General features: G+C 40.3%; 1 protein-coding gene across 1 annotated transcript in view; it reads left to right on the top strand.

Moving 5' to 3' along the window:
* The window catches only part of LOC306768842 (mitogen-activated protein kinase kinase kinase 11), a gene marked incomplete at its 3' end in the record, with an annotated part of 44,737 nt that overhangs the window by 1,369 nt on the left and 17,733 nt on the right, over window positions 1-25,635 (top strand). The window contains exon 2 of the mRNA XM_079257300.1: window positions 21,588-21,768. Coding sequence (XP_079113426.1) covers window positions 21,588-21,768 — 181 coding nt within the window. The remainder of the gene's footprint in view (window positions 1-21,587; window positions 21,769-25,635) is intronic.

Genomic DNA, 25,635 nt, shown 5'->3' with positions numbered 1-25,635 from the left:
TACAGGACGGCTTTCGGAACAAGTGCCGTCAAAGGTCAGAAATTCCCGACGAAGCTTTCCATCTTTGCGTGAAGTCGGACTTTGATGTCGACTGAGGGCAGGGGGGAGGTTTTTTTTCTCTTGGCATCAGTGACACGTATGCATTGGACCTTGTCATTAAAGCGACACTGCACAGAGATGTGCTGATGAAGCTTTTCTGTCAGCCTCCTCTCTCTGTTTATCATTCCCATGATGCGGCATATTATTCCCATCAGCTCTGCGGGTTTATCTGTCAGCGGCACAGAAAATCTCGCTCTCCATTGCTGCTGATCCCCATCACCAAAGTACACGAAAGCTTAGAAAGATTATGTTTAACTGGGAATGATTGATGGCAGAAAAACAGCAGGGCAGTGCGAGTGAGAGTATGGCCTTGGCTATCAGCGCTAGACAGTTAACTCCCCTTGATTCAAGGTTTGTTTGTAAAACAAGACAGACTGAGAATAACTTTTCTATCATGTTTTTGTCTTGTTTGTTGATGGTGGAGTAGTCGTGTCCCCTCGTGGACGGTTCTTTCCCAGACGTAAGAAGCATCTCCTCTAAGAAAGAAAGAGGAGTTATGTTAATATAGTGTTTGTATACGAGGCTGGCCAAAGGCAAACACAATCCCTGTCTCTGTGCACCGGGAGATTGTATCACTCTTCAGCCCCCTCCTGCCTCTTGTTTTTTAATTCTTCTCTGAATCTTTGTCCTCAGCCTGCCTGTACATGTCTTCCCGAAACAGCCATAACCCTGTTGTGTGACTGCGCAATATCCTGTTGCGGTGGTGGAAAGGAGGGAGGCTTGGAAAGGATCTGTAAAGACTTTAAAAGAAGATAAAATAAGCTTTTTTTAGGTGGTTAATGTAAATGTACAAAATGTACTTCAGTCTTAAAGATGAACCTCAGAATATGGTGTCAGTTCCTCAGAATAATGTGGCAAGTTCTTCTTTCTGGAGGTGCTATGTTGCGGCTGCGCTCTGTGTCAGAGAGGACTCTATTTCCCAACTGCAGCCGCTTATAAGAAATATCATCGTGGACACAAGCTGAGGAGTGATGGTCTTATATCAGTTTAACTAAAGTTGCAGGTGAAGAAAATGAAGTTCGATGGAAAGGGAAACTGTCACAGTGATGGATGGTAGTGGACGATCTTCATCCCTTCAGGGCTTGTAAGCAACAGCCGAGATGCTGCTGAAGCTAATGAGCAGCAGAAGATGCTGATTAAACAGCAGCATGGAAGAAAGTGCATTGTGGGGTGTTTGGGTGGAAGTCTGAGGTCGTAACGCCGATGACACTGAGTGCAGAAGCATCCTGGGTCCTGTCTGTGTGCGGTGGGGATGAGAGGGAATTTTAACGCCCACTTGTTCTTTTTTTTCAGCTGATGCACGTTTTAGTTTGTCATATTTATCTCTGTGAGGCTTCAGGGCAGTTTGGGAAGAAACCATGAGTTCTTTCATTCATCGCGTTTAAACCTACAGTGACTGTGTGCTGCTGTCTTTGCTTCACATAGTCCATTACTTTTACGGTATTTAGATGCTCTGTAAATTCGTCAAATTAAGTCACAACTGGTGTTTTTATGTTGACTGCAGAAAAGGATGTTTGGTGATTTTTATTTTTATTTTTTATCCTATTTTTTTCTAAATTTAATTATTTTTATTTTTCTTTATTTGATTGTTATTTAATTAGCTGTTGCGTTTTGAGCTTTCATTTTAGTTTTATTTTACTTGTGTTATTTAATTTATTCCATTTAATTTTGTCTTTATTTTGCTTAAGTTTATTTAATTTTAATGCAGTTGAATTTTATTTTTGTTTTTATTATTTAATTTTAGTACTCTTTTTTTTTTATTTTTTTATTTTTTTTTTATTTGCTCAGTTTATGTTGAATTAATTTTTATTTTATTTTTTAATTTTTTAAATTTAATTAAATTTAATTAAATTTAATTTTATTCAGAACTGTGACTCCTTCAGTTTAAAGAACAGGCTTGAAACGAGAAATCAGATGGAATAAAAATCCCGCCAGCTGACGACAAAGGCATGTCCAGCCACTGGTAAACCACGCTGGTTGCAGTTGATAACGGTGGAGAATAAAATCGCTCTTATAGGAGGAACAAAAGGCTTCCAGCACCACCAGGAAGGACAGACATCTGGTTGTGGCTGGAAAAGTCATGATTTTAATCCGGTCCCACCTGCCTGTTTTATTCCTTCGGAGCTAAAATGAGCAGCAGGCCTAGCGGCCAACAGAAAACTGCAGAGGCTTTACTTAGAGCTGGCGGGCTGGAACTTGGGCCTGTTTTCTCAGGAAGAAGCCACAGTTAGATCTTGGATCAACAAGCCTTTTTTTTTCTACCGCGAGTGGACAAACATCTGATACATCTCCCCACCAGCATGTTTTCATTCAGGGCCCCTACTGCCCCACACTGCCAAACATCCTGTATGTGTGTAAATGCTAGGTGGCTGAGTGTGTCATGTTTGCTGCGTGTGTGTGCTGAACTGCCCTCTTCTACACTCTTACTGCTGGGATGATAAGGACTATTTAAATATTTTAGTTCTTTTCTCAATTGTGCAGATAAATTTAGTGAAGGAAGCGAGATCTGAAACCTGATAAGGTCCAAACGCATGCCCGCGTTTTTGTTTTAATGTTTGACATGATGCAGTGAAGGGGATGAGGGGTTAAGGTGCAAGAAGATCTGATTGGCTGTCGTGTTTCTGTCACGCGTAAACCGAGCGTAAACCGATTCATTGCGTCTTGGCTGAAGAGAGAGAGGATGCCATCTTGGTGAAGTGAAAATATAGTGAAAGGTAGCTCTAAATTTTCTTTTATAAGCCTTCATTGTCTCCTAATAAACCATGTTTGACATTATTTCTAAACTGTAAAAGCATTTAAAAGTATTTAAAACAGCATTTTATTGATTGAATTAAGTTGTTAACCCTTTAAATTCTGGGCCTCAGAAAACTGCACCTCCCACAACGAATAGTCTATCTCTGCAACCACAAGGTTTATTGAATACTTTTGGAGTCATATAAAGAAAACTTGTGAGATAATTGGCATTCCTGGAGGGGCATTAATGATAAAAAGGATAAAATGCCATGTTTGAACAGATGATTATGAGTATCTCTGGACTGATGCAGCTGCAGCTTTAAACTTCTGTCAAATCATTGTGCAGTAAATGAACATTTCCTCTGCATGGATAAAATCTGGTGAAGTTTCTACAGATGGTTGAAGAGATGGCTCAAAAACGGCCATTCTTTGACACGGTTTCTGTTGGGGGACATCGTCAATTTATTTTTTTTTTTTTTAAAGGTGAAGACTTTCAGGGTACATCTGTGTGGATTTTAGATTAACAGGAGCTGAGAGTGTAATTTACAAGTTACACATTTACTTGGTAAACACTTAAACAAATTTGACCTTTGACAGTCAGTTCAATGTTTTGATATCAGTCTGTATTAGAATCACGATGCGACGAGGATTAGATTCAGTTCAGGAGCCAGATTAATATGAGACAGCTGAACAGCTTCCATCAGATTTCACTCAAATATCAAAACCCCATTTTCTCTCTGCGCTATCTTTCCTGAGAATACATTTCTACATTACGTAGACATTAAAACAGAACGTCGCCAGTTTATTCCTGTTTAGCTTGTTAAACCACTTGCGTATTGTTTTTAACCTTTATAAGAATGAATTTACAACAGCCATAGCTAGTTGTCAGGCTGAATAAAATAACATCAACACCCTCAAAGTCAGTACAAAGTTGTAAATGTTTGCTGAATTCATGGTGTCTGCTGGAATAACACTCAGCTCAGTTATGTGTGACGTACTGCATGCATTAAGGATGGGATGTTCTCACAGGATGGTATGCATGGGCTGTGTTTTGGGAGAAAAAAATTATGATGGAAAAACATAAATGATATAATGAAGCATACCCTTCAACCTAAAGAGTCATTTGGATAAATAACTCAGTGAGGCTGATGTGAATTAATGGAAGTTTTCTGAGATCAATACACATTTTTAAGTGCAAAATGCAGCAAATATGACAATTAAAGTGCAATTAAACACAAGCTTTTACTTCTTTGACGCTGCGGTGTGATTTCTTTTTTGCTCATCAGTTTTTTTCCACATTGTTTGCATTATAATGTAATGCAACTGCCCACATATGCCAGTATGACCTGCCTACAGGCCTGCTGTGACCCACATGCGCAGAGGAAGACGTGACATTACGGTGTCTGTAGTGACATGCGATTCTACAGATTTATTTTAAATCCAATAGCAAGTAAAGTCAAGCCAATATCAGCGATACTGATCCGATGCGGATACTTTGTATGAAAACTTAATGAAGGGAAAACCACTTTCAAAGCATCTGACGTAAAGGGAAAGGAATTAATAATTATATTTTCATAGATTATTTTGTAACTTAAAATAAAATTACCATTAAAATGCATCATAAATATATTAATGCCACAATAATTACGTGTTTGTCAACACAAAAATATTAAGATGTTGAGTTAATGTTACAAGATGTTAAATGTTAATGAAATATTTTCCAGGCCTATTTTTTATTTTTTTTAAAACACACAATGGCTGTTTTACTGAATATTCTGGGTCTCTGTATACTGAATATACAGAGACCCAGCCTCTGCAAGCATCCTTACACACTGAACCTAGGCCTACTGAAATGAGGTTTGAGCTGACACACATCCCTCCAAGCTGAACGTACGCAGATATTTATTATTTCCTTATTTAACAACTATATTTAATAATGTACGGAACTAAACAACTAAACTAAACCTGAACATATCAGACAGATGAAAATCACTGAGCATCACTGCTCCACAGCTCCACATTTTTTCTCTCTGTTCCTAATATTAGACAGTACCTGACAGTACCTGACAGTACACAACAGTACCTGACAGTACACAACAGTACACAACAGTACCTGCTTGCAGCATATAAAAAGGGATGTCTGTATCACCTTTGCAGCACCCCATGTCTCCTCTTCCTCATCCTATTCTGTGTTATGGTCGACTGTCAGATGTTTAAGGAGGTTTGAGGTATTTGTACGACACCGCTGTGTTTTCCCACACACGTCATGCCACTCCACATGCGGCTGCTGCGGACTGCGTACTGAGTCACTGATTGCGAATATGAATTGAAAAGGAGTCGCCAACATTAAGTCACACTGTTAGTTTATTCTAATTGTGTAATTTTTCGATGCCTTGCGAATGGTGGCCTTTGTGCTGTCGGGAGCTTTTAGAGGTGATGGTCGGGCTGTGATAAGTGGCCTGTTGCTCTGAGACAGGTATACAAATACAGGTGTGTTTGGTTAGAGTTGGCCAGGTCACTGGTAAAAGCAGGATGGAGGATCACATCCGCAGTCCAGTTGTGACAGTTTAGTCTGCATATGATTGACTACCCCACATTATCGGTTAAGAACCTTTTTCATTTACACTATGATACGTTTTTATGTGGTTTATTATTTACTTTCATTAATTTTTTTTATTTAAATCAAAACTTTATTGAATCTTGATTTGTTCCAGTCTTTTCATTTAAATTTCAGTTGACTTATTAATAATAGGGACCAGGCATATTCATAGACAATGTAAACGCGCAGAGTTGTAGCCAATGGCTAGTTTCCATCTTAATGAAGAGCAGCATAATATCAAACATAGACAACAGCATTCCGTCCCATCACATTAAAATGTATTTAACTAAAAAATATGTCTATGCTCTGCCAGTCAAAAATTAGGACACTTTTCCATTAAATCCAGTGGGAAAATGAAAAACCTTTGACTGATAGTGTATATCTGTAATGGAGTAACAGATCCAAGAATAGTAACACTGAAATAGAATTTTTGTTTTACTGTATTAATTTTGTTTTTATATGCCAGTAATTGTAAATAAATCTGGGCGCTAATGGGTTAAAATAACCGGAGTAGATTTGTCTTGCCAGTGTGGGAACGTTATCAGAAGTGTACCTGTTATCTTAAACTTGGTGGTCATTGTGGTGAAAATGGCACATTTGTGATATATTTACCTGGTTTTGGTAATATTACCAGAATAAAACTTGAGGTTTGTAACTCTTTTACAAACCTGAGTTGTTTTAATGCACAAACACCACAGATGACCGGTGGGGGAGCAAGTGGTAGCAACACACTCATGCTCATGTGCACAGCAACCGTTAATGCTTAGGAAGATTTGCTGACACACTCACACAGTGTCTCACCTGCTGATGATTAAACTTGTCTGCCAGGGTGTGTGTGTGTGTGTGTGTGTGCATGCGTGTTACTTTACACACATACAAAAAAAAAAACCAAACAGAAAATTGAGAGAAACAATTATTGATCAATCTGAAAATGAGTTAGTTAAGCTGTAAAAAAAAACAGACAATTGATAATAATGTTAACACCATCGCACTATAAAAACAAAGCCACTAAATCACAACGCAAAACAACTATATCACAAAAACAGCACACAAGAATCAATTTATCTTAATATCTAAAAATGATAAGCTGAAATTTTACTCATCGTTGAATCAAAGCTGCTATAATAATAAAAAAGTAGAAAGTAGAACATGCAGAAGTCCACCAGCAAAGCAGATTGCAGAATTCCTGCACAATGCGTGAAGATTAATGTCGTCGTGTTGAGTTCTGACTCCAGCAGTCCAGCCTGAAAAAGTCGACAACATGAAACCTTTTTAGACTAAAAGATAAATTTATAAGTAAACTAGTAAATTCATGTGTTACAAAACCTTTTAAAAGGGATCTCACCTGGGAAATGTAGTTTACATTAGCCTGCTAAGCTAATCCAACCAAAACTGACTCTTTTTTAAAATTACACTTTAAAATGAAACTCGAGTTGTCAAATGATTTTTCTGCTTTTCTTCTCACTTAGCTGACAGCGTATTTTAGTTCCTACATGGATCTTTCAGCTCCATGTGGGCTGTTGGCTCAGTTTACCACTGAAACATTACAAATATTTAGGCTTTTTCTTTTTTGAAGATGCACCATTAAGCAACGCAAACTTCCATTTTTGCTGTTTGGACACTGATGGTTGTCTGTTTTGAGTCCCATTTTTGGGTTCTGGTCATGAACTCTATCTTGAGGATTTCATCTTTTCATCTTTTTATGTGGATTTACTTGTTTAGCCGCTGGATGAAAATCAGCTCCTCTAAATCTGAGGCCATAATTCTCATTCTCCGGATCAGAAGTGATCCAGAAAGGTTGGAACTTTCTTGAGTCTAGACATCGGGGGTCATGGGTGGTGGTTCCCATTTGCTGGTCCGGCCGCCATCTGCAATCAGGGAGATTTGGGTAAAGAGCATTTCTTGGCAATAGAAATGAGTTTCCTGAAGAGTCACATGAGGTGGTTTTGGCTATCTGATTTGGACGCCTCCCTTTAGATTTTTATTTATTTATCTTTCAGCCAGTTGAGATGAGACTCCAGGGAAATCCTGGGACACACTGGAGGGATAATATACCTTTTCTGGTCTAGGAACACCTCAGGATCCCCAGTGTCACTCCTTAGCCTGTTGCCTTCATAAGCCAAACAGATAGATGGATGACTGGACATCGAGCCGGCTGTAAATCTGACAGCCGGCTTAATTTTCTTCTCCACTGAACGAAAAGAGACCAAACTCGATAATGATGGCACTGTCTGGCTTTTAAATGATCTGCTTCAACATCTTCAGTCTTTGACAAGAACCATTTCAGTCATAAAAAGCAAACTTATATTAAAAAGAATAAATCTATTACTCAAAGAGGCAGTGAAGTACTGTATTATTCTAGTGATTCTCTGTGCTTTTATCATTCTGATCAGCGTCTTGTAGGCTACTGAGGAGTCTCCACACAGCTGCTGCACATGTACACCATGGCCGTATAAACTGCTGTGTACTAGGGCTGCTCGATTATGGCAAAAATTATGATCACAATTATTTTGACTGAAATTGAGATCTCGATTATTTAACACAGTTCTCCATTATCTTTAACAACATGAATTTATTTAACATTAAACAGTGACTTTTAAACAATGTCTCTAGGATTCCATAAATTAAAAACAAACAAATAACATGAAGCTTTGTATTGATAAAGTGCAAATACTGATGTAAACTGAATGGATAAATATAAAACGTGTTGTAGCGAACTTCCACAACCTACTGCTATTATTCTTCATTGCACCTGCAGCTGGTTTTAGGACAAGGAGAGGCTCCCGCTGCTCGTCCATTACAGTAACTACAGAACAATATGTGCCTTCAAGTCAGTCACTAAAACCTCAGAAAACTCTCCATTAACTCCAGTAAAAGTTGCTAGATTTAGTGTGCCAGTGATGCTCGATTTTCAAATGAAGACACCACAAGAATAAACTGGAAAGACAAAAAAAATTGCACCTTTTATTTATATGATGAAAACTCAGATCGTAATTGAGCTTAAAATCCGATTAATTGCCCAGCCCTACCGTGTACATGTGTTTTTTGTGTGCATATTGCCACATCATATAAGCACAGTTATTAAAAAAAGAAACAAACAAAACAGCTTCTAACTAAAATTTCCTAATTTTAATGCCCAGGGTTCTCCAAATCCGGTCCTTGAGGGCTGATACATCCTGCAAGTATTAGAAATGTCCCTGCAGCAACTCCTCTACCATGTTTTTTGGACCAAAAAACACACTGGATTATAAGATATTAATGAGCTTAACTTTTATTTTGATATATAAGGTACACTGGGTTATAAATGCCATTGTGGTAAGTGGTATGAGTGGGTTTAATTACTATTAAAACTGTGCATGAACGCCGCTGCACGTCGTGGTGTTCTATACTCTGCGTTACGCATTAAAACTCTACCGGTGATGCCAAGTTGTTTAATATGCCTATTTCGTGGTCCCACATAGCAAACTGGTAGCGGTATGTAGAAGCCGAAGCACAGCACGTATTACTCCGCAAGGCTCCTAGCAGCTGTAATGCCCCGAGGTGGTGTAGCTTCGTAGCTTCCCAAAGTCATACAAAAATATTTTGACAGTTTTTTTTTGAGCGCTGTGCACCACATTAAATAAAGCAGACAGGATCATAAGGCACACTGTGGGTTTATGAGGGAATTTAAGGATTATAAGTGCGCCTTAGGATCTGGAAAATACTGAAATTGAAATGAATGGATTATAAACAGAGCTTGGAGATCAGTTTCATGTGAAGCAGTTGGCTGCAGTCGGGAAACATCAGGACACCGGCTCTCAAGCTTGTTCCATCCTCCACGAAAAGCAAGAACTGAGTTCTTGTTCTTAAGGCCGCAAGAACAAGAAAAACTTTTTTCCTCAGGTCCATCCATCCTCCAGGAGAAGCACGTCTGCAGCGGGGAGGGATCACTGCGGGGGGCGATGTCTGCTTTATGTGGAATGAACCCGGTTTTTCCGTCTTTGTGCTCAAGATAACTTAAAAGGTTGCCAATGGATTTTTATAAGAATTTCAAGAGTTGTTGGAAATGTGGAAATGAAGGACTGATTAAATTCTGGTGGTGATCAGGATCACCGTTTGGATCCAGGAATTTTTTAAAAGGATTCTTTAACATTGTGCTTGGCGGAGGCTTTGCTCTCCGAGAGCTTTTCTAGTTTCATATTTAACGAGCAAATTTGTCCGTGGCTGGGCGGGTCGTGCACGCGGCAGGGCGGGTCGTGCACGCGGCTGGGTCCGAGTGTTTTAATGCCACTTGTAAAAATGTTCGTACTTTCTCACCACCTCAATCTGCTGTTTTATGAAAGCAATCCGTTTTACCTGCAACAGCAAAAATATGGAAGCAGCAACTCTGCTTCATTCTTTCTCCGTGTTAACCACGCCTACCTCCAATGTCCAACCAATCACACAATACTTCTCGGAGCCCCACAAGAAAAATATTCTGCCAGCCCGGGGTGTCGAGAACTGTCTTCAAATGCATCCGCGAGAACAAAATGACGTCATTTTCTTCTCAGGGCCTTGAGAACAAGAAAAAAGTTCTTGCTTCTCGTGGAGGAAGGAACAAGCTTCAAAGACCGCATTTGGAGATCCCTGAAAGGCTAAATTTTCATATTTGCACATCAATTATTGCTTTTAATTTTTGTTCAGCTTTCCTGTAACTCGTTGTCAGATAATCAGACTTAATTGGAAAAGAACAAATATTGCTGTGGCTCCTTAAAATGAATTTATAATTTGATGCCTTGGTTGTGATTGCAGGTTTAGTTTTATTGGGTTAATGCGTCACATTTAGTATATCTGACTAGAAGCACCAGACTCTCTTTAATTTTTCATAAAGTTTTTGTTTGATAGCTTTTTGATGAAAATGGCTGAATGAATTACATTTCACAAATATTTCCAAGTATATACTTGGAAACCATTTTGTCAGATATTTAGGTTTTGGGCAGCACTTTTTGACTTACAAAAGTCCTTAAAGGTGTCCAAAGTGAGTGTTACTGGTTGGTCATGTGAAGTATTTAAAGTGCCAAATTGAAAATACATACAGAAATATAAAAATGCCACAATGAACGTAATAATATGCCAAAAAATGATGCTAAGGTAGTTTAAGGTGCCAATAAATTAATTATAATATTAAATAAATGGATAAATGCCTAATTTGTGGAACAATAACCGAAAATGTCTAAATGATACAAAAGAAAACACAAAATGTGAGATGAAAAGAAAAAAAGAAAAACTTTTGGGACATAAATAAATATAGAAATCAAATACAGAAATAGATCATTGTCAGGACATCTACTGGAAAAAATGTGACTAGGAAACTATAAAGACATAAACACGACTGAAAAAAGGTAGAAAAGGAATAAATATGCAGAAATTAAATAAAATAAAATGGTGTAAAAAAATATGTTTATTTATCTCAAGGTAAATTAACATAATTGAAAACTTTTAAATGATATAAATGCTCGTCAAATAATAAAAAATTTAAACTTAAATTTTTGCATGATTTATTGACAGATTTATTTATTAGCATTTTTCATCCTCCACAGTTTAACGATCATTGTGCATTTAACAAAGGGGATTTATAAAGATACAACCACTCCACGCTACAGCATACGCCGTGGCTGCTGTTTGATCCAGCAGCCACGGCGTGAGGACGACACCTCTGCTGCTGCTGAGAGCTTCTGAGATCAGCACAGTGATGACCCCTTCTACTATGTTTCTAAGGAAGTGGCTCTAATGAAGGTTAAACTTCAACACGGGCGCTCTGGTGGCCTGTTAATAAGTTACTGCTTTCTGGAGCTAACAGTTTTTCACCTTGATTGAGATGCTTTGCATAGGGAATCATTTATAACCTGCCCAGTACTGCTAACATGGATGCCTGGAAACAGAATAGTCTGTTGTGAATGTGATTTGGTTGCATGATGATTAGCTTGCACATTATGTGCCTGACAATGCTTGATAGAAGCATCTTCTCTTTGGAAATACTGAATGATATTACATATCATTCAGTATCATACATGAAACAGCCGTTTCGTGAATATAGCAGCTAGTAACAATAGCAAAAGTACTAAAAAAAAAAAAAAAAGAAAAAAAAAAAACAATGCTGGATTTTTAGAGCTGGTGTTGGGACAGAAAAGAGCGTGTTTTTCCACTGACAACTCCTCCATTCCACTCATACCTGTGCAGGTTTGGCTACAGAGTGGCTCTATGAACGCCGCTTGAGTCAATCAAGACCTTTTTCATCCAAACAGAGGTTTTTTTTTTTCACTTTCCAATAATCCTACAATACATTTTTTTTTTGCCTTTCCAGACATCGACTTGACCTCTGTGAACCACTCTTTCTGAGCTACATTACAAACGGAGGAAATGGCAACCTGAAAATGATCTTGTAGCCTTCTCCTGCTTAATGGGATGCAGTGGCTCGGACAGAAAATGTGCAGACATATAGAAAACATCCAGCTGTTGGTTTGTGCAATGAAATTCCAAGATTATTTACCTGAAGTGACCATGTCGAACATTGCTCGTCATTGTAAGGGATTATTCTAGCAGTAGCTGCTTTAGGTCAGCAGGGAATGAAGCATTTTCTGCGTGGCCTTGAACTAAGACGAAACTCCAGCGCGAGTTTCGCCATGAGTTGACAACTTCTGCACTACGCCTTGTCCTTCTGTCCCTCCTTCTCGTTCGCTGACTGCCTGGTCAGAGGTTGCAAGACTGTCTGTCAGCCTATGGCCTTCGTCCCTCAGGGGACAAAGCTCCTGTTCTTCCTGGGGAAAGCCCCCACCCCGACTGAATTCTCCCATCGCCTACGGGTGCAACGCAGGGAGGGGTGAAAACCAGGAGGGTGGAGAGAGAACAGACTTTACTTGAAGCATTTTTGGACATTTAAAAAAAAATGGATAACTTGGGTTTTTATGTAATAATCTGTGTCATGGACAATATATATTTTGTTCTTTTTTATTTACTTTTACTATTTACTAAAAGTAATAGCTGTAGAAGTTTCCAGCCTGAATCATCCTCTTAAATTTTATCAGTTCAGCTTCAACAGAAATTGGACAGGGTGAGGAATGATAGCATTTAGAGAAAAATGCGGGGAGAGACAGCAATGTAGCACCAGCGCTGAATTACACAGAGAAAAGATAATTAAGTGAGGTGCAGAGTGAAGAGTCAGAGCGCTGACTTTAGTGCAGTAACAGCCTCTATCACTGCCCATGTTCAGCACCAGCCGCAATCTCTGAGGTGCCCTTGAGCAGGGCATTGAACCTTCACAAGCTTTTCCTCCAGTTGATGGTTTTCCAGTTCCTGTTTGGTCTTTTTTTTCCCACCATTTCTGTTTCCAGAAGCCACTAGGTTCACTTTACAGCAGAGGAGCACCACTTTAAGGCCTCTCAACAGCTTGAGGGGATTTTCTGATTTCCAACATCTGTAATTAGGCCTGTTTGACGTCCATCAAATGAGAATCATCCAAGCAGCAACCTCCAGCGGTTTAAAGGAAAGCCTACGGGGAAGTGCCAAAAGCTGCAGTTACCAGCAGTGTGTGCATTCGCCTGGTCCACTTGTCTTTGTTTATACACATACATCACAGGGAAGCTGAGGTGCTCCCAAACAGGAGATTTTAAAGAAGGCATAAGGTCTGCAAACTCCTCAAATCTGTTCATAGCTGTAACCAGAGGCTGCTGCTGTATTTAAAGCCACTTACTCTTCCATGTGGGACTTGGTACATCTCTGTTCTGAAACCAACTTTTCTACATATATATATATATATATATATATATATATATATATATATATATATATATATATATATATATACATAATGTATATATATGTATATATATATATATATATGTATATATATATATATATATATGTATATATATGTATGAAGAAATCTAATCTTTTTTTTTTCTTTTTACCTTTTTTGACATATTGTTGTCAATAAACGTATGTTTCTGTGAAGAATGAGCTGTAGCCAGGCTTGCAGTTCAACCCCTGCAGTGAAAGTTAAAGTGTTCATCCACATGATGTTGAACACCCCAGTTCTGAAAAACAGGCTTGCAGGTACTGTAGACTTGCATGGGAATTAGAAATGATATTTTCTATGAGAAATCTTACGGTGGTAAAAAATGACTTAAGAATGTTTAAAAGAAGCCGTTTGCAAATGGGGAGCTCTTTCTTTATTCAGATGAGATGAAATATTTGGAAAATGGCATTTATAGCTTGAACAAGTGGATATAACAACACAGTCTCGACAAACGTGGTGTAAGAAACATATTCCAGCCTGTTGACAATTCTCTGCAAGCTGCCAAAATTACACAAGCGTTTCTAAGAGGAAAAGAATGGTGAAAACTGTGGTCTGGTCAAGCATGTCCCCTGACTTGAAACAAAGCATCTGTGTGCTTGATTTTCATGGGAAAGCTACAATGACACAACTCCAAGCTGAAGAAGAGAGTCTGTGTGAAGAATGATGAGAAGAAATTGAAAACTCATCAAAAAGATGCAACAGTTTTCACTTTGTTGGAAGTTTAAACAGTATTTCACGAGGTTGCACTCCCCTCTGTTGGATGATCATACGTGGATTCTACCTAAATCATGATTTTCATGCAAGTTCCCCAACATTTTCCTCCATTATTTTAAATCCCAGTATCTTTCGTTCTTCTTAATCCCAGGAGACTGTAGTTTTTTAGCACATTAGGCTGCTTGTTTGCTCAGCTGGAATTACATTCAAATAGACCCAAGGCTGCTGTTTAATGATGTGAAGAATCTGTGGAATGTAAACAGTTCATATTTGCCCTGGATTTGTGCTTATGCTTTATCAGTCTGGTAAGCTTACATTAAAACCCGCGGCGGAAGGCCCCGTGTAAGAAAAAAAAGTCCCTGACTCAGGGATTCTCTGCTGACTGCTGCTCGCTTCAGTCAGCCCCAACACCAAACTTCTATCGAGACCGCCGCTGGTCACAGTCGTCTTCGCGGCTGATATGCTCCTGTTTCAGAGCAGCAAACAATGTCAAAACAGAGACTGGTTGCCATGGAGATGTGTCACAGTGTTTTCGTGGCTTCAGTGTTGGTTTCGTCTCTCAGTCAGGAAGATGGTGTGTCAGGGCAGGACCCATCCAGTCATCATAGAAGCTATTTACACTTGGAGAATGGTAGCTTTCTGTTTGTGATTACTGCTTTATTCTTATGCTTCCTCACAGTCTGTCTGTCTGTCTCTGTCTCTCTCTGAAAACCTTATTGATAGAGATCTTTCACATACCACAAGGAAACCAAAGTGCTGCACATGTAAATAAAATAAATCAACATTAATGGCATAAAACAGCAGTTAAATAGACAATGAAGACCAAAAAGGCCTGGTGGTCTCTGGAGTTAGAAGAGGTCGTGAAAAGATGAGTTTTTAAAAGAGACTTAAAGTCTCAGCAGACTGCACAGAAAGGATTGATCCTGCCTTGGTTTGTCAGACTTTAAAGTCTGCTAATGAAGCGTGTGGATGACAACATTTAAAAAGTTAAAATTACTGTAAAATGTTGTGGAGCTGTTCCTTAAAGTTTGTTAAAATGACACTTTAACCGGACCTGGAATATTTTCTTTTTCTTTTTTTACCGATTTAAAACTAAATGCATTTTCCAGACATTAAAAGAGCCCGAGTTTACTGCATTAATGTATGTGTCCATTGTTTAATTCAGTCGTCCACTAAAATCCATTTCAGTTAAAAAATGTCGCTTTTTGGGATAAATATTGGAATATGATTACAATGTGTATCATCAAGATTTATTAATTACAAACCTGTAATTAAGTAGATCAATATTTTAATCAAGTTACCCCACCTAATATGTGTGTGTGTGTGTGTGTGTAATGTTTTCATGGACTCTAAAAGCTGGGGCTGTCTAAACATTTCCAGAAATCATTTAAAGATATGAACACCTTTGCCAGAGTTCCCGCCAACTCTTCATAACTTTTCTTTAAAGTTGTCAGCAACAGAGCTAACTTGCTGTTGGTCAGTCGTTAATTCGACCATCGCTTGTCGCCACATACTGTCCAGTCAGCTGCTGAGTAATGCGGGGGTCCCTGTCAGTGTGATGGCGTTGGTAAGCGAGGGACAACTGAACAAGAGCTGAACTGTGGATGCACTCTGTCTTTGCTCAGGACATAGATGAAGAATGGTGTGTGTGTGTGTGTGTGTGTGTGTGTGTGTGTGTGTGTGTGTGTGTGTGTGTGTGCTGAGACGGCTGGAATTATTTTGTGTGTTTGTTTCTGTGCTCGGCTGCAAGCATGAGTGAGCATACAGGTAGGCAACATCCATCCCCATCAGTGTGAGTACATTTCTATGCATGAGTGGTGTGTATTTATTATTTATATGTGTGTTATTAAACTGTCAGAAGCTGTTATACATGTGCCTACTGGCCTTTGTAATAAATCTGAGTTGGCTCCGTGCACATTTTGTGTGACTTTATTCCCAGCATGCCTCTGCACTCCCAGCTCATAATCTCACAGGATGGATAGAATCCCAGTCTATTTCTCCACCAGTAACACTTTAAGAACCAAGTTGTGCAACTTTCAGACAAACTTTAGGAATTCAGAGCCACGTGCACACAGTCATCAAATTACAGTGGATGACATGGATGTCACGCAGCTTTTTATTAATAATTAGTCAAGTAGATGAAGACTTTTAATTTGTTTAACCAACTTGATTTCTCTGAGCAGCGATGCTGAGCCAAAGGGTGTTCGCAGCAAGATCCCAGGGACCGGTCAGGGATAGCTGGGAGTAGGATCTGCCAATGTCAGTTGCCTGATAAATGGTCTGTTTAAGGGATTTCCTGCAGGTTTAGCTGTTTCCCTGCTCCATCACACCTGATTCAAAACACACAGGGTCTCGACAACAGTGCTGCACAAGCCTGTTAATGTCCTAGGTGTGGTGAAGCAAGGGTCATCTGACACCTGCAGGAGTGACCCTGAAGGGCTGGAACTGGATATCCACGCTGTGAAGCCTCTGATTTATCATGAAACAGCAAATTTTCATAATTAAATTGTCTTTTTTAGCCTTCAGTCTAAATAATTTGAGTTTGTTTTATAGTCCACTAAATCTGCTGCAGATTCATCATCTTCTGCAGCTGAAAGTCAAAAAATGACAAAAAAATGACAAAATAAAAAATAAGAAAAAAATTCTATGCATGTTCCTCCAGCTTCAGCCATCTTCCATTTGCACCGGCACTGAAAGCATAAAGGATTGTGGGCACACTGACAGCACCTGGATATTCAGAAGCATCCTAGAAATTAGACTAAGAAAAAGACCAAGTCCTTCAAAAGATACTTGAGAGATCAGAGCAGTTATTTAGCAGGATTGTATGGCATGGTATCCTAGAAACGCAACGTTAAGGATCCTCTCTTGATTTTGACAAGTGCCACACATGCCTACAATATGATGCAACATTTGACATGCCCAAGTTCCTCATTCTTGGGCATTTTTTAGATCATTGCCACTCTGAGATGAATGCAAAGTTTCTGGTCCAGTCAGATAGTCTATTTTAGAAGCTTAAACTGGCTCTGCATGCACATTAACTGGCACTTTATCAGGTCCTCCTAGCTTGCACCTGGTTGGAATCGCTTGGAGGCTTAGAATAAAGAAGGTGGTAGAAATCTTCCTCAGATTAGTTGGCTGCACATTTAAAGCTGCTCTGTTGGATGTAGATCTGGTGACTGGAGGAAGTTGGAGGACAGTGAAGGCATCATGTTGGAGAAGATGTGAGCTTTGTGAGATCCTGACAGCAGGATGGATCCATGTTGTCATGATGTTTCCAGCAGATTCTGATCCTACCATGTGAATGTGGAGCTGAACTGGAGACTCATCAGACCAGCAACGTTTCTCCATCTTCTGTTGTCCAGTTCTGGTGAGTCTGTGTGAATTGTAGCCTCAGTTTCCTGTTCTTACTGACAGGAGGGAACCCGCTGTGGTCTTCTGCTGCTGGAGAACACCTGCTTCCAGGCTGGACGTGTTGTGTGTTCAGAGATGATGTTCTGCAGATCTTGGCTGGAACCAGTGCTTACTGGACTTCCTGTTGTCTTTCTGTCATCTCCAACCAGTCTGACCAGTCTCCTCTCCATCAACCTTACATTTTAGTCATGACAGCTGGATAACACAGCAGATTCCCAGCAGATAGGAGTTTCTGAAGTACTCAAACCAGCAAACATGTCGTTTAGTCTTTTATTTTACAGGTTTCTACCTCTAACATGTAGAGTCAAGTGTGTGATTTGTATTTTCCAGCTGCCATGCCTCAGCCACGCACCCCTAGGCTTTGTCCTACACTTCTGTTTGTGTGTGCAGTTAGCCGAGTGTGCGACCACGCATGTCCTTCAGCCGCATTCTTTCCTCCACGAGCGTTTGCAGAGATTTTTCATACTCTGCCACTCGTGTGCGACCGAACACAGAATGCGAGTTTGTTCTTGTTTAGCATCTTTATTTTGTTTACTCAGATTGAATGAGTGCTTTGTGTGTTTGTGTGTGTGTGTTTCATTATCTGAAAGTCAGCTTTCCAGGCTTAGGCTGCCACTTTTAGCTGTGCCCAGTCTCACTCAATCATATGATAAGAATCAACATTCACACACTCACATGTCTGGTTTGGATCGACTGAGGCAAATGCATTTCCTAAACCCTATCTTATCCCAAACCATCACAAGGCCTAAATCTCATTAAAACCAACCTAAATCTCATTAAAACCAACCTAAACCTCATTAAAACCAACCTAAACCTCACTAAAACCAGGTCGTCACCCTTAGAAATGGCTGAAATGTCCCAGCATTCTTAGGAAATCCCCAAAACTTGTGCAGTCAGATTTTGAGCACCCACACTCCCTGTTGTTTGTTTCTGCTGATGTCTGGCCCCAAGTGACCCCTCTTAACCCCTGTTTCCTGAAATAGCTCCACTCTAGTTGAGCAGCAAAAGCAGGCAACACTAATCAGTCGATAACAACGTCACTTCCTGGAAGTGGGGTCACGCTGCAGCAAATGGGCGCCCCGGTGGAAGCAGGGGTGACTGACCGAGGCTTGTTTTTACCAGACACTGGTCGGCAGGAGGACAAAAGAAGCGGAGTGCAGGACAAGGGCCTGGTGCAGTAAATACTATCACACCACCGCTCCCACTTCCACTCCCCCCAGGGCCTGTGGAATTGACAGAAACAATGACTCAGACGTACATCGGACACAAATTGATTTTCTTTAGAAAGGTTAAATGAGCAGGCACTATTTTATTTCCCCTCTCCATCACTGTAAGGATGTTTTTTGGTTTTGCCACTGACAAAAGTTGCCATGTTATTGTTTATGTCCTCCTTTTGAGGCAAAAGTCAATGCAAATGTTTGTGATGCGAGTTTTTCTTCATTTAAAGTAAATGTTTGGTTCTGAAAAACCTCAATTTGTTTTCCATCTTTGCACCTTGTAGCTGCGATTTTAGCAGAAGCAGGCAAATTATTTTCTCCTCCGAACACATTATAAAAGAAGCAAGTTCTCTATCCCCCCTCGGTGTTCTCACAAACACGGCAAACAACACAACCTCTTGTGATGCATTCCTTTGTGACGTCAAACGCACTGCCTCTGGGCTACGAGGCGCTGCACAGGATGTCTGAACAAGAGCAACAGAGACAAAGGGACTGGGGGGGGGGGTCTTATACGTAAAATGAGAGATTAAACTCATAATAATTTGCTCAAAGAAAAGAGACAGTGGCGAAATTTCAGTGAAATAGGCAGGAAGAGGATAAAAAAGCTCAGAAAGTTGGAAAGTGACTAAAAACACCAGTAGTTTCACTTCCCTGTGAAACGTCAGACTGTGCCGCTTCTCCTCCCAGTTGTGACGGGCAGCCGGTGCCCGATGCCCGGTCTGTCAGCAGGGTGGAAGAGACATGGCTGTGAGACATGTGACACAGCGTCACTCGGCAGCAGCAGATGTCCTCTCAGAAACCCGTTTCATGGGTCTTTCCCAGTCCCACAATATTGCACAACGTTTCCAAAACATAATCACATTCTCTCTCTGTCAGTCTGTTTGTCACCAGCTAATTCTAAATCGTCTCATGCAAGAGGACAAAAGGAAAAACAGCACTTTTTGGAGAGTTTGAGGTTTCATAGTGAGTTTGTTTTTATCTAGAAAGTGCTTTATTTGTTTTTCCACAGAAAGTCAGCTAAAAGATCTCCTCTAATAAAAAAAAACATGTCCAGTAAGGAAGGTAAGGAAAAATGCCCATAAGGAAAAGAAGAAACACTAAGAATGAATAAACGTTTGTAGCAGCAACACCTGACGTCACCTCACGCTTTTACTGCACAGGCATGAGACGCACACCTGTAAAGAATTCATTAGAAACAGAAAACAATAACAACAATCTAAATCATTTGATCCATGACTGCATGTTAAGGGTGTGTTGCTGCCTTCATGTCATCGCCAGCAGCTGGAAAATATCATTAGCTTTTTTTTATTTTTTATTTTTTTTTAAGTCAATCTATTTTAAATCCTACAGAATATGAACATGCTGTGTTCAGTATATGGTAAATACACTCACTTCACACTTTATTAGGTACACCTGCTTAAATGAAGGTCAAACTGTGTATCAGGAAGGAAAGAAGGCAGGAAGGAAGGAAAGAAGGCAGGAAGGAAGGAGGGAAAGAAAGAAAGAAAGAAGGAAGGAGGGAAAGAAGGCAGGAAGGAAGGAGGGAAAGAAGGAAGGAGGGAAAGAAGGAAGGAAGGAAGGAAGGCAGGGAGGAAGGATGGAAAGAAGGAAGGAAGGAAGGAGGGAAAAAGGAAGGAAGGAGGGAGGGAAAAAAGGAAGGAAGGAGGGAGGGAAAAAAGGAAGGAAGGAGGGAGGGAAAGAAGGAAAGAAGGAAGGAAGGAGGGAAAGAAGGAAGGAAGGAAGGAGGGAAAAAAGGAAGGACGGAAGGAAGGAGGGAAAGAAGGAAGGAAGGAGGGAAAGCAGGAGGGAAAGCAGGGAGGAAGGGGACTTTGAATCCTAACCCATGCTTGGAACCATTTCCAGAGTTCCCAGAGAAGGTCTGAAGAAGAGAAAACATCCAGCAGTTGTCTGGACCAGAATGTCTGCTTGGTGTCAGAGGAGACTGGTCAGACTGGTTGGAGATGATGGAAAGACAACAGGAAATCCAGTAAGCACTGGTTCCTGCCAAGATCTGCAGAACATCATCTCTGAACACGTCCAGCCTGGAAGCAGAGGGTTTCCAGCAGCAGAAGACCACAGGAAAGAACAGGAAACTGAGGCTACATTATGCTCCATCCACGTGACATTTCTGTGTTGAGATGAGGCCCCGTGCCAACTTCTGGTCCCCAGGACTGTAAGCAGAAGAAAGCGGCAGTATGGTGGACACTGCTTTTCGTTTGGTGTTTATCGGAGTCGTGGAAAATTGTGGGTAACCATGTGCGGAGAATTGTCTGGTGGTGCTTTAGAACTCTGCGAAGCAAACGTTCAAGTTTTCCAGAATAAACACTTTTATATAAATCTGACAAACACTGCTGACATTTAGCCTACTTTGTGTAAAACCTTGTGTCTTCATCTCAGGCAGCAAGCCGCTCCAGCCTGAATATGCTGCTGAGAGCTTTTTTCTACATATGTTTACATAGGCTCATCGAGATCTTTAGTATGGTCCAAGATCAAGTGCAGAAGGCTTATTAGTGGAGCAGTACTGCTGGTCTGGGTGATGTGCATTCATGGGAGCGGTCCTAGGTTTGGATTATGGCTACATCAGTGTCTGGTCGCTCCGTTTTTGGCAAACTTCGGGCCGTGGAGCAGGCAGAGTGTCGTCGTGCTGAAAAGTAACAGGATAGTTCCGTTTGTCAGGTACTGTGATGTCAGAATGGAGCAAATTCTCTGGGGAATGTGTCCATATTGAATCAGAAGATATGAACTGTGTGGCAAAGAAATGTGGATAGCCGTAGTTGGTCTGCACAAGAGGAAGAGGAAGTGTGTAAGATACTGAGAATGTATGAATGTGTATGCCAAAGACTAATCCCAGTCTCTTCTCTCTTACCAGCTAAAAAAGGCAAAGTCTGCATCATTCATAGAGTATATGGACATGTGTATTATCCTGCTGACATGCGCCTACAGCACACCACAGTTTTCAAGTCTGACAGGTGACTCTTTCCCTTTTCTCCTCCCCCTGTAGTCCTCCTGGCTCAGCCCATAGAGAATGAATGCATGGAGGGTCTGACGCTGAAGATCACTGACTTCGGCCTGGCCAGAGAGTGGCACAAGACCACAAAGATGAGCACGGCTGGCACCTACGCCTGGATGGCGCCTGAGGTTATCAAGTCCTCAACCTTCTCCAAGGGCAGCGATGTCTGGAGGTGAGCTCTTGTGTGTGTGCTTCTGTGTGTGTGTTTGTGTGGAGATCTCTGAAGCTGCTGCAGAGAGGCAAGATGCCCAGGGTCAGGGTTAGTCTGTAACTGTCAGATTACCCCAACATCAACATTTCAGTAATGTTGTTCACAGTTTTTACACAAGCTAAAGGCTAAGGGTTAATTAAGTTATTTAAAACTTTATCCATAAACAAAACACATGATTGTAGCTAGCAGGGATGTTTGTTGATATAGAAAATTCTGCCATGAATGACTGATTTTAATCAGGATCCAGTTATCTTTATGAGATGAAAAAGTATAGATTTTTTACACAATCACCTCGTTTCATATTGAATCACACAGGTCATTACTAGCTTGATCAATCAGTGTTATTGTATCATTAATAATTGTATCTATGCAGATCAATGTTTTTCTTGGTATAAATTGAGGAATGAACCAATAAAATAGTGAAAATATGTTTTTAGGTCAAATTTAAAGCAAGGCTACTAAATTTTAGCCGATTTTTTTTTTTGTCACTTTGGAACCCCTTATTGATGGCTACTTGATCATCCATCTTGCATCCTGTTTCTTCTCTGAGACCTCTCCAGTCAGTAAAAGTCAGTCCTAACTCCTGTCTTATCTCTTTCTCTGTCATTTTTTCCTTTTTTATTTTCTTGCTTCATCCAACAACATCCTCTTTGGTTTCTTTTCTGAATCCGACATGGCACGTATTCAACAGGGTGTGTTGATATCCAGTTGCTGGCCTGTGACGCAGTGCTGTAAAGCAAAATGCTGTGAACACACGATGGTCGTGGTTTGTTTTGAATTGTTGTCAGACAACCCATAATTTGATCAGAATATTGTTTTAACTTTAAAATAAATAAACAAATCCAAAGCCGAAGAAGTATAAAAAGTTACCTTCTTATTTTTGTTATTTAACTTGTGTCATATTATCTTTGGTCAATATGTGAGGATGTTTGGTGCTATAGGTGTTTTAATGAGCAGAAATTGAGCTGTAAAGATGTTTCCAGAATAAAAATGTCACATTTAGCACATTTTCATGACATTTGAGCAGGGTGGTGCAGACCTCAGCAGAGGTGTTGAACCATCCCTCATCTCTTCATTTGTGCCTTCAAGCTGCCGGACTGTCTGTAATCTTTGTTTTGCGCAAATTTCAAAAGACCTCTCTGAAGGTCTTTTGAAATTTTTCTGTCACAAGGACACATAGTTTGTTCTAATTTCATTAGATGCAGTTACAGAAAATACTGAAGATAAAAGTTGTAAACAGACGTGTAATCATGTGTTTCTCTGTGACCCATCTGGAAATCAGGATTATTGTTTGACTTTTCTGATGTTTTTTTCTTGTCTATCAGGTAAATTAAGCAGGTAGAGTCTGAACCAGTTTAACTTTTACTGCAAACACTGCGACTTTTATTCACTGCATACAGAAGACTCATCAAACTTTCTGTCTTCTTGCAAAAGACAATATTTAATCGTTTTAGCCATGACACAAATGTCTTGTAAAGATTTTTGTTTAGATGCAAATAAATACTGCTTGATCAAATAATCTTTATTATTTCTTGCAAAGAATATTTATTTCCTTATGTAAATATGCATTTCTCCCCTTAATACCTCCACCAAGGAGGAGCGTTTGTCTTCCTGCCTATTTGTTAGCAGAACAGCTGGCCTATGCTGGCTCTGTTTTTACGTGCTAGTTTCCACTGGATTAAAATACCTGCAGTCTTAAAACCTGCACATTACCACTGATGTTTGGTAAAAATATGGGACAACTGTTAAGTTCTTTTTGCAGTTGATTTGTGCAGTTTTATCATAAATCTCCCAGCCTGTCCCATTTGTTTGGGTCTTTCTCTCTCTTGTCAGCATCTTAAACACCAAACACACAAGTGTCCACTTCAACAAAATGTCTTTAAAATCTCCAGGTGGCCGTTTTTACCCAGAAACTAGCTCAGTGATTTAGAAAATTTGACCTCGCTCTATTCAGGTGGTTTCTAATATTTTGAATACCTTCATCTCACAGACGAATTTCCAGACAAAAAAATCTAAAATTAAACAAATGCTTGAATAGAACGACTGAATCCTTTTCAGATATGTGACGATGATGTAATCAGCACGTAAAGGTTTGGGGGTTTTGTTCGCGTTTTATTTGTTCTAAGCTGACTAAGTTTATTCCCAGCTTCATTCAGTCTTCACCAAAATGCAGTGATAGGTGGTCACAGCTTCTCTGGCAGCTGTGTGTTCACGTGACCTCCTCCTCTTCCATGCTCATTTACTCAAAGCAGTGTGTCTGTATTTGAAGTCTATCCTCCCACCTCATGGTGGAATCTTTCTCTAAACTCTCAGCTGTGCTCTTGTTTAGGGACCAGAAAGTGCAAAAGAGGATAGAACAGGAATAAAAATCACCAAACGAGTCCTTCATGAACATTTTTATTTTCATCTTAAAAGTGGAGACTGTGTCTGGCTCCTCAACTTGGGGAGATGGGAGCTGGTTGCTAGGAGAAGGGTCTGATGATATATGACTCTGCATCCTGTCCTCTTTCAGGACCACAAGCAAGCCAGCATTGTGAGAGCAAAAAGCTCTAGCATGAGAATATGTGACTGTAAGGTCCTGAAGTCATGATGGAGCTCTGAATTTTACCAGAGAAGAGATTTCACATGGAAAAAATATGTCTCAGTATACAAAATATCATTTTGGCATGTGACACTGAAATTTGATCTAATCTTTATTCATTAATTATTGATTCAAATTAATTTGAAATTAATCTAATCTTATTTAGTTAATTAAATAAAATTGAATTGTTTCCTCCGCAGGGTGGCCGGGCTCTCCCTTAGAGATAGGGTGAGGAGCTCGGTCATCCGGGAGGAGATCAGAGTAGAGCCGCTGCTCCTCCGCATCGAGAGGAACCAGTTGAGGTGGCTCGGGCATCTGGTCAGGATGCCTCCTGGACCTCCCTGGTGAGGTTTTCCAGGCACGTCCCTCTGGGAGGAGACCCCGGGGAAGACCCAGGACACGCTGAAGGGATTAGATCTCTCGGCCTGGGAACGCCTCGGGATCCTCTCGCAGAGTTGGCAAATGTGGCTGAGGAGAGGGAAGTCTGGGCTTCCCTGCTTAGACTGCTGCCCCTGCGACCCGACCCCTGATAAGCGGCATGAAGATGAATAAAATTTAAAATCAAAATATAACCAATCACCTTGTATTTCTTTATCCTTTTATGGATCCAAACGGAGGATTATTTGTTGGGTGACGTGGAGGAGCGTGGTGATTTGTCAGAGTTGCGTTGTGGTGATTGGACAGAATCACGGCTTTATGCAGGGATTGACATGCAGAATGAGGCTCAGTCTATTTTAGTTTACATTGTACATTTTACTTTGTTTTACAGCACGTTTGTTCTGGTCTTTATAATGGTATTTACAGTAGGCAACTGGTAATGTTTTCATTAACATTTATATACTGCTCAGACATACATTAGAAAGTCCCAAATGCCACGTTGTGTTTTTAAACAAACATCGACAAGTCTAACATTTGTATCGCTTCATCCGCCATGGGGACGAAAGGTCCTGTTAAATATTCATTCCAGAGTTGTGCAGAAGTGCTGAAGGAGTCTTGGTTGTTAGAGCTCCAGTGATGTGCAGAGTTTGCACTAAACATAGCAGAAGATGACGGTGGGAGTTCTGCGGATGAAAAGATGGAGGGACAAAGTGATAGATTGCAGCAAGGCCAGCGTGACCACGTGGCCTTGTGTTCTTCAAAGGGCTGCTCTGTGCTTTGTTGTGAGACATGTGTACTGCACACTGTCCCATTGTCTCCAGTATAGACAGAGGAGGAGGAGGCCTCACACCAGACCTAATCCAAGCCCT

The sequence above is a fragment of the Telmatherina bonti genome, assembly GCF_933228915.1.
Source record: "Telmatherina bonti genome assembly, chromosome: 18".
Lineage (NCBI taxonomy): Eukaryota > Metazoa > Chordata > Actinopteri > Atheriniformes > Telmatherinidae > Telmatherina > Telmatherina bonti.
This window is presented reverse-complemented; position numbering and strand designations above follow the sequence as displayed.